A 16,892-nucleotide genomic window follows, 5' to 3' on the forward strand; every position below is an offset into this window, starting at 1 on the left:
GGAGTTGGAGGTTGCTGTGAGCTGTGTGACGGCCCAGCCCTGGCCAAACTGCAACAAAAAAATAGCCGGTCATTGTGGTGGGTGCCTGTAGTCCCAGCTACTGGAGAGGCAAGAGAATCACCTAAGCCCAGGAGTCGGAGGTTGCTGTGAGCTGTCTGACGGCACTCTTCGGAGGGCGATAAAGTGAGTCTCTAAAAAAACAAAAGCATAAAATATCATACCTCATTTGTTTTCTAAGCTGATGTATGGCCATTTTCAACATTTTAAAATTAATGTTACTAGTCTAAAAAGGTGTTTAGTTGTTTAACAGAATGGTACAATGAATAAAATTTACCCACAAATAATTATATATTTATATAAAGTTCTTGTGATTATAAATTTCTATTTCACATATGTGACAATTTTCTAGATATTAAGATGCTTTTTTGGCTCGGCGCCTGTGGCTCAGGCGGCTAAGGCATCAGCCACATACACCTGAGCTGGCGGGTTCGAATCCAGCCCGGGCCCGCCAAACAACAATGACGGCTGCAACCAAAAATAGCCGGGCATTGTGGCGGGTGCCAGTGGTCCCAGCTACTTGGGAGGCAGAGGCAGGAGACTCACTTGAGCCCAGGAGTTGGAGGTTTCTGTGACCTGTGATGTCACTGCACTCTACCCAGGGCAACAGCTTGAGGCTCTTTCTCAAAAAAAAAAAAAAAAAAATGCTTTTTTTGTTATAGTCTAGCAAATTGATAGTGTCTTCCTAAAACTTTTGACTTACTTTCTAGAGTTTAACATCAAAATTAGAGAATAAGTTGCATAAATTTAGATCACATACTCAGTGGTGTTGAAATCCATACTCATTTGAAAACATAGAACCTTTTAAATTCAGTTGTTAAATTTAGTCACAAAGCAAGTTAAAAGATAGGATATCTCTTTGCAGCATTATTATTTTCATTATAGTATATTATCTCTAAATTTTTAAAATAAGCTATCAGATGCCAACTTGCGGTAAAGTAATACATTTTCATTTGTTCCATAAATATGATCATGAAATGGATTAAAATTTTCTTATGAATGTGAGCTGGGCACAGTGGCTCATGCCTGTAATTGTAATTCTCTCTGGGAGGCCACGGCTGGTGGATTACTTGCACTTAGGAGTTTGAGACTAGCCTGAGCAAGAGCAAGACCTGTCTCTAAAAAAAAAGAAATAGCCAGGTGTTGTGGCAGGCGCCTGTAGTCCCAGGTACTTGGGAGACTGAGGCAAGAGAATTTCCTGAGCCCAAGAGTTTGAGATTGCTCTGAGCTGTGATGCCACAGCTCTCTACCAGCATGGCCAAGTGAGACTCTGTCTCAAAAACAACAACAACAAAAATAATTTCAACTGAAATGCATGGAAGAATAACTGAAAATATTTCTGTTTCTGTTTCTTTTCAAAAGTAGATAGGTGTTATAAGTCTAAATTATTATACTTGAAATAATTTATTAAAAATTTGTTTCTTTTGTTAATAGCAATTTCGTCATGAAAACCTGGTCAATTTGATTGAAGTTTTTAGACAGAAGAAGAAAATTCATTTAGTATTTGAATTTATTGACCACACAGTATTAGATGAGTTACAGCATTATTGTCATGGACTAGAGAGTAAACGACTTAGAAAATATCTCTTCCAGATCCTTCGAGCAATTGACTATCTTCATGGTAATAATGTAAGTGCTTCAGAGTAAGCCAAATTATAGGATGAATATAAATCTTAAGTGTCCCTTTAACTATTGTTTTATTTTTAGGAGGGTTGCCATAATTCTTTTTCTGTACCATATAGATATCCTGAAAATGGGAGTTGGGAGTACTACCTTACAATTCAGTTGTAGAACTAAAAAACATTTACTAAACACAATATTATGAATATAGGGCAGACTGAGTATGGAATGCTAAAGGCAGTATCAGTGATTATGTTTAGAGGGTCAGACAGGGTCAGACCTGTAATCCCAGCACTTTGGGAGGCCAAGGTGGGAGAATTGCTTGTGGCCAAGAGTTTGAGACCAGCCTGGGCAACATGGCAAGACCCCATCTCTACAAAAAATAAAAAAATTAGCCAGGCATAGTGGCATGGAAGGATTGCTTGAGGTCAGGAGTTTTAGACAAGTCTGAGCAAGATGAGAATCTTATATCTACTAAAAATAGAAAAATTAGCCAAGCATGGTGGCTTGTACCTGTAGTTGGGACGCTGAGGCAGGAGATTGCTTGAGTCCAATCTCAAGCACTGGTACTCTAGCCTGGGTAATTGCATAACATCAGATTGAAAAGTTTATTAAATTGAAGCTTTGGGTGACTTACAACCCCGTGTCTCTAAGATTGTTGGAGGTTGTGGAGATTTGAACTCTCTTCTTTGATGGGTATTTAAATTCAAACACATATCTATATACAACAGAAATATTATGAATCAGATTATACTATAGAGCAGTGGTTCTCAACTTCCTAATGCTGCGACCCTTAAATACAGTTCCTCAAAAATGGGCAGTGGAGGCAAGGCACAGTGTCTCATGCCTGTAATCCTTGCACTTTGGGAGGATCTCATGAGGTCAGGACTTCATGACTAGCTTGGGCAACAGGCTCCCAAAAATAAAAAAACCCTAGCTAGGCCTGATGATACACACCCATGGTCCCAACTGCTCAGGAGGATAAGGTGGGAGGAACAGTTTGAGCCTGAGAGTTCGAGTAAGCTAGGATTTTGCCATTGCATTACAGCCTAAGTGACAGAGTGAGACTCTGTCGCAGTAAACGGACATTTCTCTAAAGAAAACATATAAAGGGTCAACAGGTATGTGAAAAAATGTTCAATATAACTAATCCTCAGAGAAACGCAAATCAGAAGTACAATGAGGTATATCTCACCTCAGTTAAAAAAGTTTTTTTTTGTTTGTTTTTGAGACAGAGTTTCACTGTTACCTTGGGTAGAGTGCTGTGGCATCATAGGTCATAGCAACCTCAAACTTTTGGAACTTGAGCAGTCTTCTTGCCTCACCTCCCGAGTAGCTGGAACTGTAGGTGCTTGCTACAACACTCAACTAGTTTTTCTGTTTTTACTAGAGACAGGGTTTTGCTCTTACTCAGGGTGGTCTTGAACTTCTGAACTAAACCAATCTATCCACCTTGGCCTCCTAGAGTGCTAGGATTACAGGTGTGAGCTACTGTACCTGGCTCCAGTTAAAATGTTTTGTTGTTGTTTTTTTTTTTTTGTAGAGACTGTCAGTTTATCACTCTCGGTAGAGTGCTGAGGCATCACACAACCTCACATAGCTCACAGCAACCTCCAACTCCTGGGCCCAGGCGATTCTCTTGCCTCAGCTTCCCGAGCAGCTGAGACCATAGGTGCCTGTCACAATGCCTGGCTATTTTTTTGTTGCAGTTTGGCCAGGGTGGGACTCGAAGCCACCACCCTTGGTATATGGGGCCGTTGCCCCACAAATTGAGCCACAGGCACCGCCCAGTTAAAATGTTTTTTTTTTGGCTGGGGCTCAGCTTGAACCCGCCACCTCTGGCATATGGGGCCGGTGTCCTACCCTTTTGAGCCACAGTCCCCACCCAGGTAAAATGTTTTTTAACCAACAGACGAGCAATAATGTATGCTGGAGAAAGAGGAACCCTTGTATGCTGCTGATGGGGATGTAGATTAGTACAACTACTATGGAGAACAGAATAGAGGTTCCTCAAAATACTAAGAATAGGGTCGGGCACTGTGGCTCCCAACCTGAAATCCTCACATTCTGGGAGGCCGAAGCTCAGGAGTTTGAGACCAACCTGAGCAAGAGTAAAACTCTGTTTCTACTAAAAATAAAAAAATTAGCAGGACATTGTGGTAGGCAGTTGCAGTCCCAGCTACTCAGGAGGCTAAGGCAGGAGGATCACTTGAACCCAGGAGTTTGAGTTTGCTGTGAGCAAGGCTGACAGACAGTCAGGGACTCTAGCCTGTCATCTGTCTAAACAAAACAAAACAAAAACTGAAAGTAGAACTACCATATGACTGCTGGGTATATATCCAAAATAAAGGAAATCATTATGTGAAAGAAATAGCTGTACTCCCGTGTTTACTGCAGCATTCTTGACAATAGCTAAGATATGAAATCAACCTAAATGTCCATCAGTAGATCAAGGGATAAAGAAAATGTGGTATATATACACAATGGAATACTTTTCAGCCATAAAAATTGTCATTTGCAACAATACAGGTGAAACTGGAGGACGTTATGTTAGTGAAGTAAACCAGGCACAAAAAGACAAAAAATAACCACATTCTCACTCATATGTGGGAGTTGGAAGAAATTGATTTGATTATTGCACATCATATTCCTGTATCAAGATGTAACATGTGTCCCATAAATATGTATGACTATTAAATATTCATAATAATTAAAAGTAATTTTAAAATGGTTAAGTAGACATTTTACAAAAGAAGGCGTATAAATGGCCACACAGGAATGTGAAAAAATGCTCAAAATGACTAATCAGAAAAGTACAAATTAAAATGACAGAATATCATCTTATACCTGTTAAAATGGCTATTATCCAAAAGATAAAAGAGGCAAGGTGTGGTAGCTCATGCCTGTAATCCCAGTACTTTGGGAGGCAGAGATAGGAGGACTGCTTGAATCCAAGAGTTCAAAGATGTAGTGAGTTGTGATCACACTACAGCTCTCTAGTCTTGGAGACAGTGAGACCTTGTCTCTAAGAAGAATTTTATTTTTTTTTTGAGACAGAGCCTCAAGCTGTCACCCTGGGTAGAGTGCTATGGCATCACAGCTCACACCAACCTCCAACTCCTGGGCTCAAGCAAGTCTCATGCCTCTGACCACAGGCGCCCACCACAACACGTGGCTATTTTTTGATTGCAGCCGTCATTGTTGTTTAGCAGGCCCAGGCTGGATTTGAACCCGCCAGCTCAGGTGTATGTGGCTGGCACCTTAGCCGCTTGAGCCACAGGCTCCAAGCCAGAAGAATTTTTAAAAGGTGAAGGATAGGCTCAGCACCCATAGCTTAGTGGTTAGGGTGCTGGTCACATACACCAAGGCTGGCAGGTTCAAACCCAGCCTGGGCCTGCCAAACAACAATGACAATGACAACAACAAAAAAAATAGCTGAGCACTGTGGTCAGCACTTATAGTCCCATTGTGGCAAGCACTATAGTTCCAGCTACTCAGGAGGTTGAGGCAAGAAAATTGCTTAAGCCCAAGAGTTTGAGGTTGCTGTGAGCTGGGATACCATAACACTCTACCAAGGGTGACATAGTAAGATTCTGTCTCAAAAAATAATAATAAATAAATAAATAATAAATAAATGGTGAAAGATAAATTTTGGAGAGGATCTAGAGGAAAGGAAACCTTTGCACACTGTTCATGGGAATGTAAATTAATACAGCCATTATAGACAATAGTGTGGAGGTTCTTCAAAAAATTGAAAATAGAACTACCATATCATCCAGCATTCTACCACTGGATATATATCCAAAGGAAATGAAATCAGTATGTCAAAGAAGTATCTGTGCTCCCATGTTCACTGCAGCATTATTTACAATAAATAGCTAAGGTATAGAATCAACCTAGTGTTTATCAAGGATGAATGAATAAAGGAAATCTAGTGTGGTTTTTTTGTTGTTGTTGAGACAGAATCTCACTGTGGCCCTGGGTAGAGTGTCATGATATCATACATCACTGCAACCTCAAACTCTTGGGCTAAAGAGATCCTCTTGCTTTAGCCTCCTGAGTAGCTGGAACTATAGGTGCCTGCCACAATGCCCAGTTAGTTTTTCTATTTTAGTAGAGACTGAGTCTTGCTTTGCTCAGCTCAGGCTGGTCTCGAACCCCAGAGCTCAAGGGATCCACTCACCTTGGCTTTCCAGAGGCCACTGCCTCCAGCCAAAAATGTGGTATGTATATACAATGGGACACTATACAGCCATAAAAAAGAAAAAAAAATCCTGTCATTTGTGATAACATGGATGAACACAGAAGACATTATGTTAAGTGAAGTATGTCAGGCACAGGAGGATAAATATGGCATGATTTCACTAATATATGGAATGTAATTAAACACTGAACTCGTAAGTACAGAGTATAGTGGTTACCAGGGATTGGGGAGATGCTGGATAATGGATATGAAATTTCAGATAGCTAAGAATAAGCTTAAGAAATCCATTATATAGGCTCGACACCCATTGCACAGTGGTTATGGCGCCGGCCACATGCATCAAGCCTGGTGGGTTTGAACCTGGCCTGGGCCAGCTAAACAGCAATGACAACTGCAACAAAAAATGGCCAGGCATTGTGGCAGGTGCCTGTAGTCCCAGCTACTTGGGCGGCTTAGGCAGGAGAATCACTTAAGCACAAGAGTTTGAGAGTGCTGTGAGCTGTGATGCAACAGCACTCTATTGAGAGCAACATGGTGAGACTTTGTCTCAAAAAAGAGAAAGAAAAAATCCATTGTATAAAATGATAACTATAGTTAATAACAATATATTGGATTTTTGAGACAGATTCTCACTTTGTCGCCTTGGGTAGAGTGTCGTGGTATCATAGCTCACAGCAACTTCAAACTCCTAGGCTCAATTTATCCTCCTGCCTTAGGCTCCAGAGTAGCTGGGACTACAGGTGCTTGCCATAACACCCAGCTATTTTTTTGCGATAGGGTCTTGCTCTTACTCAGTCTGGTCTTGAACTCCTGAGTTCAAGCAATCCACTTGCCTTGGCTTCCCAGAGAGCAAGGATTACAGGTGTTAACTACCATGCCTGGCCAATAACAATGTATTTTAATCTTGAAAATTGCTAAGAGAGTAGACTTTAAGTGTTTTTACAAAAAAAAAATTATGTAAAGTAATACATATGTTAATTGTCTTGATTTAGCCATTCCACAATATATACATAGATATTTCAAAACATGTCCGTAGTAAATATATACAATTTTAATTTATCAATTAAAATAAATAAAATATTAAAAATAATAATTAAAACAAAAGAGTAGATATTGAGATGGAGCAGCCAATAGGTGGGAAGAAGCCTGAGGGAATGTGTTGTCCCTGTAACCAAATGATGAAAGTGGTCCAAAAACAGAGTAAATGAGTTGACCAGAAAACAATGTATGAGAAGAAAGGAAAAGCCTAAAACCAGAACCCTGCATTTAAAGGACGAACAGAGAAAGAAGACCTGCCAGGGAGATGGAAGGAGAATTTTAAGTCCTAGAAACTAGGAATAGAGAAGTAGTTGGCAATATTTTTTATACTAAGAAATCAATTGAGATAGGGATTGAAAAGTGTCTATTAATGTAGCAAAAATGTAGATGACTTTGGCTAGTGAAGCTTAATGCAGTGTGGAAGCAGAAAATGAGATGGCATTATCTACTGTGACTGAGTGGTCAGAAAGTGAAGACTGAGTACAAACAATGTCTTCCAATGGTTTAGTTGTGAAGGATCTGAGAGAAAGGGCAGTAACTGGAGTGGGACATGGGGTTAAAGAAAAGTTTCGTTTCTTTCACTAAGTTTTTTTGATTTTCCTTATAGGAATGTGATTTGCCTTTTTAGTATTATGTCTATTTTCTTGGCCTCATTGCATTTTGAGGTGATGAATGGAGCAAAAATTGAAAGCATATGTTTGTATTGTGTAGTTGACCCTTTGCATGTGGTAAGGAAATAACTCCACTACCCTAATTAGTAAGAGTTTTGCTGTATAATTTTTGAGAGATTCTCATAAAGTCTCATTTTAATATATTTCATATTCTGTTTGTTTTTTAGATCATTCATCGAGATATAAAACCTGAGAATATTTTAGTATCCCAGTCAGGAATTACAAAGCTCTGTGATTTTGGTTTTGCACGAACACTAGCAGCTCCAGGGGACATTTATACGGATTATGTGGCCACACGCTGGTATAGAGCTCCAGAATTAGTATTAAAAGATACTTCTTATGGAAAGTATGTATATTTGGGATCCTGCTTGGCCTTTACTAATCATCTCTTTTTTCCCTTGGCATATCTGCCATCCCTACTCTTGACATTTTCTGTCTTCTGCATCGAGTTGGGGCTAAGAAGAGGGATATCTCTAAAGGTAACAAGAGAAAAAACCTATAGGCACTTACAATGCCAGCTACTGCTGATGCTATGCTCATTCAGTCCTCATGAATTGACTGGCCTTAGCCCCAAGAAACCTATGTAGATATTCCTCAGGTTGTATCCACAATTGCTTTAAGTCAAGGGTGTCCAACCTGCAGCCCATGGGCCACATGCCGCCTAGGATGGCTATAAATGCAGCCCAACACAAAATAATTAAAACATGATGAAATTTTTTTGGTGGAACTTGATTGTGCGGTTCTTCTTATTATTTTTTTTGATAGTGTGGTTCTTGAGCCTGAACTTCATAGATGACAATGTCATGTCAAAATGTCATATAAAATAAACATACATATGCTCTCAACATTTTCTTTCTTTCTTTTTTTTTTTTTTAGAGATAGAGTCTCACTTTATTGCCCTCGGTAGAGTGCTGTGACGTCACAGCTCACAGCAACCTCCAACTCTTGGGCCTAGGTGATTCTCTTGCCTCATCCTCCCAAGCAGCTGGGACTACAGGCACCCACCACAATGCCTGGCCATTTTTTTGTTGCAGTTTGTCTGGGGCCGGGTTCAAACCCACCACCCTCAGTATATGGGGCTGGCACCCTACTCACTGAGCCAAAGGCACTGCCCTGCTCTCGATATTTGTACACATGCATGACTTCAATTCTATAGAGGTGTGTAGCTTCCAGTGTGTTATCTTCCAAAGGTGGACAGTTGAATTGACACCATCAGATGTTACATGTGCTTGTGGGGACTTGGCGAGGCAGTAATATCAATAATATTTTATGCCAAGCGTGGTGGCTCACACTGTAATCCTAGCACTCCGGTAGGCCAAGGCAAGCAGATTTCTTGAGCTCAGGAGTTCAAAGCCAGCCTGAGCATTAGCGAGATTCTGTCTCTAAAAATAATAGCTGGGTAGTTGTTGCACATGCCTGCAGTCCCAGCTACTCTGGAGGCTGAGGCAAGAAAATTGCTTGACACCAAGAGTTTGAGGTTGCTGTGAGCTATGATGCCATAGCACCCTTTTTTGTGTCAAAAAAGAAAAGAAAAAAAATAAAAATAAATTTCAATCTACCATTGCAACAATAGGCATTTAATGTTACTTAGAAGTCAGGTAAGCATTCTTATTTGATTATTAAGGTATTTTCACACACATATTGCCTGCAGTGCTTTACAATTGGCCCTCTGCCTCACTCTGCATCAGCAGACAAGATGAGGAAGGACCCAAACCTTGCTATTTCCTGTCAATTAATTTTCATAATAAAAGTAAATATAATCCCTTATGTATTGTTATTTTAAATCCCAGCATGGTTTCCACAATATCTCAAAAGAAAACGGAACCCTAAAAAAGAAAAATTAGAGATGAAAGAAGATTGTTCAATGAAAAGTGGGCAGATAACTACTCTTTGGTTGAAGCAAATAGTAATGCACTCTGCTTAATTTGTAGGGAATTTGTGCAAGTTTTCAAAGACTAGAATTTGAAAAGACATTATAGGCAAAACATGCCTCCAAATTTGATGAGTATAAGCAGGGGTCCTCAAACTTTTTAAACAAGGGGCCAGTTCACGGTCCCTCAGACCGTTGGAGGGACAGTCTGTGGGCCCGGGGCGAGCCAGCTGCTAAGCAGGACAGACAGCAGCAGGGAAAACACCCAGTGGGGGGCTGGATAAATGTCCTAGGCCCGCTGCATGTGGCCCGAAGGCCATAGTTTGAGGACGCCTAGGAAGAATTATGTCATAAGGACAAAACAACAGAACTGGAAAAAGTCTGCTCAACAGAATTTTTAAAAAAAGTTACAACTCAGATGGATTTGTAATAGCAAAAAAATCAAAATGATCAGGGTGGCCCCTGTGGCTCAAAGGAATAGGTCGCCAGCCCCATATACCGGAGGTGGTGGGTTCAAACCTGGCCCTGCCCCCGCACCCCCAAATCAAAATGATTTACTATGGTGAATTTATTAAGCAATGTATGGAAAGCATTGCAGATATAATTTGCCCTGAGAAAAAGGTGGATATTTCTAAAATCAGTTTGTCTCACTAGCCTATAGCCAGGTGAATTGAAGAAATTGGAAAATCTATTGAAAGAAGTTTGGAGAGTAAAGCTGCTAATTTTCAATTTTCTGTTTTGGTTATGGGTGACAGCACTGGTGCTACAAATACAGGTCAACTTGCCACTTTTATCAGAGGTATTGATGATAAATATAATGTCACTAAAGAAATGGCTTCTTTAGTGCCTTTAGAAGACTCATCTAAATCAAGTTATTTATTCAAAGCATAAAAAATATGTTAACGCTATTTACTTTGTCCATTGTCAACATATCTGGTATAGTTACTGATGGTACTCCAGCAATGGTAGGTAAAAGAGAGGGACTTGTAAAATTAATAGAAGATGATGCGTTTGCTGCCCAAATCTCACGTTTGGTGAAATATCACTGCTTAGTACATCAAGAAAATTCACATGCAAAGCTTTGAAAATGGATAACATCATGCAAATCAAGACTGTGAATTTCATAAGGGAAAAGGGATTGAATTATCACCAATTCTAGAAAGTATTAATCCTGAATATGGCAACATCATTTTCTTTTCAGAAATATGATGGCTAAGTCAAGGCCAAACGTTAAAAAGATTTTATGATTTGCAACATGTTTATTCAGTCATTTTTGGTATCAGAAATCAAATGTGTGCCACGACTTGACGATGAAAACTGGCTTATAAATTTAGCAGTTTTAGTGGATTTAACCACTCATTTAAATGAGTTAAACATGTGTCTTCAAGATTACAACCACCTTCTCAATACAATGTTTTAAACCGTGACAGCATTCCAACTAAAACTGAAATTATGACAAGCTCAAATTAAGGCAAATAATTTTATGCATTTTGACATGTTGGCTAACCACAGTGAACAGTGAAAAATATGCAGCCTTGTTTTTTGATTTGATACAAGAATTTGAAAACATTTCAAGGTTTTTGGGAAACTATCCAATACTTGGTGCATTTGAGACTCCATTTTCAGTTGACATAAATATGTTACCTGCCAATTTTCAAATGGAATGCATAGAGCTGTAATCTGTCATTCAACTTAAAGAAAAAAATGGATCATGTCTCTTTACTGGACTTCTGTTTGTCCAGAGACAAATATCCCTTTTCGCAATCATGCCTTATTCATGTCATTGTTTTTTAGTAGCACCTACATTTGTGCACATTAAGAGTAAAATTAGAACCAAAATATGTGATGAGCACCTTGAGAACTCACTGAGAACTGAAATACTTCTATCAAACCAGATATTGATGCATTAGTTTCTCAAATACAATGTCAGATATTCCACTAATCTTATGTTTCCCTCCTTCCTTCCTTCCTTCCTTCTCTCTCTTTCTCTTTCTTTCTTTCTTTTTTTGAGACAGAGTGTCATTCTGTTGCCCTGGGTATAATGCTATGGTGTCATACTTCACAGCAGCCTCTAACTCTGGGCTCGAGAGATTCTATTGCCTCAGCTTCCCCAGTAGCTGGGACTACAAATGCCTGCCACAACGTCTGGCTAATATTTCTGTTTTTAGTGGAGACGGGGGTCTCACTCTTGCTCAGGCTATTCTTGAATTCCTGAACTCAGGTGATCCACCAGCCTCAGCCTCCCAGAGTGCTAGGATTATAGGCGTGAGCCACAGTGCTTGGCCTTGTTACCCACTTTTCTTTTACTTTTATAATAAAAGTATTTTTTAAAATCCCAAAGATGTTTTATTATTTAGATATATATTTTTTCTATATTAGTGATTGCAAACTTGGGACCTGCTTGATGATTGGACTCTCTGAATGGACCACTGCATAATTAGGATTTTTTTTTTAGAGAGATAGAGTCTCACTTTATCACCCTTGGTAGAGTGCTGTAGTGTCACAGCTCATAGCAGCCTCCAACTCCTGGGCTTAGGCAATTCTCTTGGGTTCAAGAGAATTGGGTGGGTTCAAACCTACCACCCTTGGTATATGGGGCTGGTGCCCTACCCACAAGCCACAGGCGCTGCCCCATAATTAGGATTATTAAATTGTGAGGACTTTTTTTGCTTATCTGTGGTGGCAGGTGTCACAAAAATTATGCACAGACTTTTTTTTTGCTCATCAGCTTTTGTTCATTTGTGTATTTAATGTGTAGCCCAAGATAACTCTTATTCCATTGTGGCCTGGAGAAACCAAAAAGTTGGACACTCCTGCTTTTAAGTTGTGCTACAGCCTTGGCAGAGCTGTTTCTTCAGCTTATCTTTAGCTTCTATATGCTGCAAAGATTTTTTAATACCATTTACTTCACTTTGCCCGGGTTGTAATAGAAACTGCCAAGTTTCCTATTTCCTGGAAAGATTGCATTCTCTTGGCAAAGACTGGCAAATGATTTTTAAATTATAGTATTTTAAGGCCTCAAAAGTAGCATGGTCTCAGTCTAACGTAAAATAGCAACTTAAAATAATAATCAATTTGAGGAACTTAAAGGGACAAAGGTGTGTAATTTAATACCTTATTCAATAGAAATAGAGGGCATAATTCTCAAGTGTTTTTCCCAGAAACAATTATTCTGTTATTGTAATGATATCTAATATCAGCGAGTACATACTTTCTGCCAGAAACTCATCTAAATGCTTTACATGCATTTAATCATTTAATCTTCACAACAACTCTATGATGAAGGAGCAAATGTTATCATTCCCATTAAATAACACTGACCCATAGAGGTAGGGTAATTTGCCTAAAGTCATACAACTGATTAATAGTAGAACCAGGATTATACCCCTAGAGGTCTGTACAATCCATGCCTCAGGATACCTTTTCAACTGTACCTACCACGGACATGAGGATACCTCTCATGTCTCCGTTATTTATCTGTTAGATGGAAATAACAATAGGCTCACTTCATAGGTTTATTGTGAAGATTAAATGTTTCTATGCATGATTAAAATACAGTATAGGAAATGCTCAATAAACATTACCTTTTCTTGTTCAAAGTCCTCAAACTTCTTTTCTGCAATTCTTTTTTGCCTTTGGTCATAATGTAGTCTGCAGAAGAGTTCTCTATATATCAGTTTTATTCTCTTTTCATGATGTAGCCTAAACTCCTTTTCTGATATACTTCCTAGTCCTCAAACTGTATCCTCTTCTAAACCCTCTAATACATTCTATAAATGTTGTTAATATTTAACATGCTTTCTCTTGTTAAAAGCTATTTCTTTTAAAAAAAAAAATCTCCTGCTAAAAGATAAGTTCCTCAAGGAAAGGCATCATCTCTTATATTCCACATGGTCAAACTTGATGTCCGACTTCTGTATGGTTGGATTCCAGGAGACTTCACATTGTGTTTGAAACAAATTTGCTAGTGAGTCTTTTTTTTATTAATTATTTTTTATTAAATCATAACTTTATACATTGATGCATTTATGGGATTCGTGGTACTGCTTCAATATACGATGTGAAATGTTTACATTGAACTAAGTAACACATCCATCACAATTATACTCATTTCTCAATAGTTTTGAAATGTACCATTGCATCATGCACATTAGGTAAGGTCCCCCCAAATACCCTCCCTCCTCCCATATCCCCGCTTCCCTCTCCTCTCTCTCCTCTTCCCTTCTACTAGTAAGTCTTTTTAAAAAACATTTTTATTGTAAAACAAAACACAGATACAGAATATCTCTTCCCATTTCCTCTCAAACCCTCCAGGCCTAGACAAATACCTATCTACTTTTGTTCTCTATGAACTTACCTATTCTGGACACTTCATATAAATGGAATGATATAATAAATGGTCCTTTGAGACTAGCTTCTTTCACTTAGCATAATGTTTTCTTTCAAGGTTCATCTATATAGTCTCATATATTAGTACTTTTCTTCTTTTTAGAGATAGGGTATTGCTCTGTTGCTCAGGCTAGAACGCAGTGGTGTGATTATAAATCAATGCAGCCTTGAACTCCTAGGCTCAAGCAATCATCCTGCCTCAGTCTTCTGAGTAGCTATGACTACAGGCATATGTCAATATGCTTGGCTAATTTATTTTTCAGTAAAGAAAAGGGAGCCTCATTATGTGGCAGAAGCTGGTCTCTTTAAACTCCTGGCCTCAAGTGATCTTCCTATCTTGGCCTCCCAAGAAATAGGCCAAGTGCTAGGCCAAGGCCTATTTCTTTTAATGGCTAAATATATTCCACTGAATGGATAAACTTCATTTTATTTATCCATCCGTCAGTTGTGACATTTAAGTTGTTTCTAGTTTTTTGCTATTATGAATAATGCTGCTATAAACATTCATGAACCTGTTCTTATGCAGATACATGTTTTGATTTCTTTTGGATATATACCTAGGAGCTGGAATGTGTCTCTTACATTTAATCTTTGATAAGCTGCCAGACTGTTTTCTAAAGCATTTGCATCATTTTACATTCCTACTAGCCAAATTGAAGGTTTACAGTTTCTCCATCTCTTTGAGCCAATCTTATTATTATTGTAAAAACACTAACTGGGGCTGGGCCCACAGGGGCTGGTGGGTTCAAACCCCGCCCAGGCCAGCTAAACAACAATGACAACTGCAACAAAAGATGGGTGGCATTGCGGCGGGCACCTGTAGTCCCAGCTACTTGGGAGACTGAGACAAGAGAATCACCTAAGCCCAAGAGTTGGAGGTTGTTGTGAGCTGTGATGCCACAGCACTCTACTGAGGGCAACATAGTGTCTCAAAAAAAACCCCAAACAAGCAAACAAACAAAAAAACAATAACTGGGGCTGGTGGCACGCACCTATAGTTAGAAACTATAGTGGGCAATGATTGTGCCTAGTTTGGGTACATACATAGTGAGATCTCATCTCTAAAAAAGAAAACAAAATCTAGTCTTGTCTTTTTTTTTTTTTTTAGAGACAGAGTCTCACTAGAAGCCCTTGGTAGAGTGCTGTGGCGTCACAGCTCACAGCAACCTCCAGCTCTTGGGTTTAGGTGATTCTCTTGCCTTAGCCTCCCAAGTAGCTGGGACCACAGGCACCTGCCACAACACCCGGCTAATATGTCTTTTTTAAAATAAGATGTGGTAAGTTTCTTAAGTCTATTTTAAACTACAGGGGAACTTTTTCTATCCTTGTCATTTTCTACAATTTACCTCTTCAAGAATCCAGACTGTTTTGGTGAATTTCTCACTTTTGAATTTTGTTGATTATATACTCAGGGGAGTTCAACATGTTTATATAACCTTTATATTTTCTGCAAATTGGTGGCTGGACCAGAAGCTGGATTAGTCTGAGGTTCAATTCTTTTGGCAAGACTACAGACTCTTGCTTTCTTTTATCAGGAGGCATATAATGTCTGAATGTCTCTTTTTGTGATGTTAGTAGTCATTAATGCTTAATGGCTAGATCTGTTGATTTATTGGAGTTTGCAACTGATGGCATTTTAATTTTATCATCTCTTTTAATTTATTACTTAGAATACCTTTTTTTTTTGAGGTAGAATCTCAAAAAAGCCTGAAGTGCAGAGATGTCATCATAACTCACTGCAGCCTCAACTCTAGGCTCTAGAGATCCTTCTGCCTCAGCCTCCCGAGTGGCTGTGATTACAAGCACATGCTACCATAACCAGCTAAATTTTTTTCTAATATTTGGAGAGGTGGGATCTCACTATTGGTCAGGCTGGTCTCAAACTGGTCTAGAACTCCTGGCCTCAAGTGTTCTTCTCACTGTGGCCTCCCAACGTGCTAAAATTATAGGCATGAGCCGCAATACCTAGACAACTCTTATATCTTAAGTCACGATCTAGCAATACACACATGTACACATCTCTGTCTCCTTCATTTTAAAATAAACAGGAGCACATTTTATACATAGCAGATAATCTTTTTTCCTCTTTTAAAAAAATTGATTAATTTTCAGAGCAATTTTAGGTTTATAGAAAAATCAAACAGAAGCTTGGTGCCTGTACTCAGTGGTTAGGGTTCTGGCCACATACACCAGGGCTGGTGGGTTTGAACCCAGCCTGAGCCTGCTAAACAACAATAACAACTACAACAAAAAAAATAGCCAGACATGTGGCAGACACCTGTAGTCCCAGCTATTTGGGAGGCTGAGGCAAGTTGCTTAAGCCCAAAAGTTTGAGGTTACAATTATAAGAGAGACTTTACCTAACAAATGCAATCACTGTAACCTGGTTCTGTGTACCCTAAATGAATCCCCAACAATAAATAAAAAAAGATTGAGGTTGCTGTGAGCTGTGACGCCATAGCACTCTACCGAGGGCAACATATTAAGACTCTGTCTTAAGAGAAGATAGGAGAGGAGAGGGAGAGGAGAGGAAAAGGAGAGGGACTTGGCACCCATAGCTCAGTGAGTAGGGCGCCAGCCACATACACTGAGGCTGCCAGGTTCGAGCCTGGCCTGGACCTGCTAAACAACAATAACAACTGCAACAACAAATAGCCAGGCGTTGTGGTGGGTGCCTATAGTCCTAGCTACTTGGGAGGCTGAGGCAAGAGAATCACTTAAGTGCAAGAGTTTGAGGTTGCTGTGAGCTGTGACACCACAGCACTCTACTGAGGGTGACATAGTCAGACTCTGTCTTAAAAAAAAAAAGAAAAGGAAAGAAAGACAAGAAAAAGAAAAATCAAACAGAAAGGGCAGAGTTTCCATATATCCCCTCCATTCTACTCCCACATTTACCTATTAATACATTTTGTATTAATGTGGTTCCTTTGTTACAACTGGTGAATCAGGCTTGGCACGTGTGGCTAAGGTGCCAGCCACATACACCTAAGGTGGCAGGTTCAAATCCAGCCCGGCCCGCCAAACGACAATGATGGCTACAACC

At 39.4% G+C, this 16,892-nt stretch overlaps 1 protein-coding gene across 4 annotated transcripts in view; it reads left to right on the forward strand.

Annotated features, from left to right (window-relative positions):
- CDKL3 (cyclin dependent kinase like 3) overlaps positions 1 to 16,892 on the forward strand; it is a 52,640-nt gene that overhangs the window by 8,193 nt on the left and 27,555 nt on the right. For all 4 annotated transcript variants that reach the window (XM_012808131.1, XM_023516258.1, XM_003782186.3 and 1 more), the window contains 2 exons: positions 1,492 to 1,686; positions 7,758 to 7,936. Coding sequence is in view for 3 of the 4 variants with exons in the window: in XM_023516258.1 (XP_023372026.1) it covers positions 1,492 to 1,686; positions 7,758 to 7,936 (374 nt within the window). In the remaining variant the exon portion in view is untranslated. The remainder of the gene's footprint in view (positions 1 to 1,491; positions 1,687 to 7,757; positions 7,937 to 16,892) is intronic.

Source organism: Otolemur garnettii, unplaced genomic scaffold (assembly GCF_000181295.1).
Source record: "Otolemur garnettii isolate 467f Iridium unplaced genomic scaffold, OtoGar3 scaffold00003, whole genome shotgun sequence".
Taxonomy (NCBI): Eukaryota; Metazoa; Chordata; class Mammalia; order Primates; family Galagidae; genus Otolemur; species Otolemur garnettii.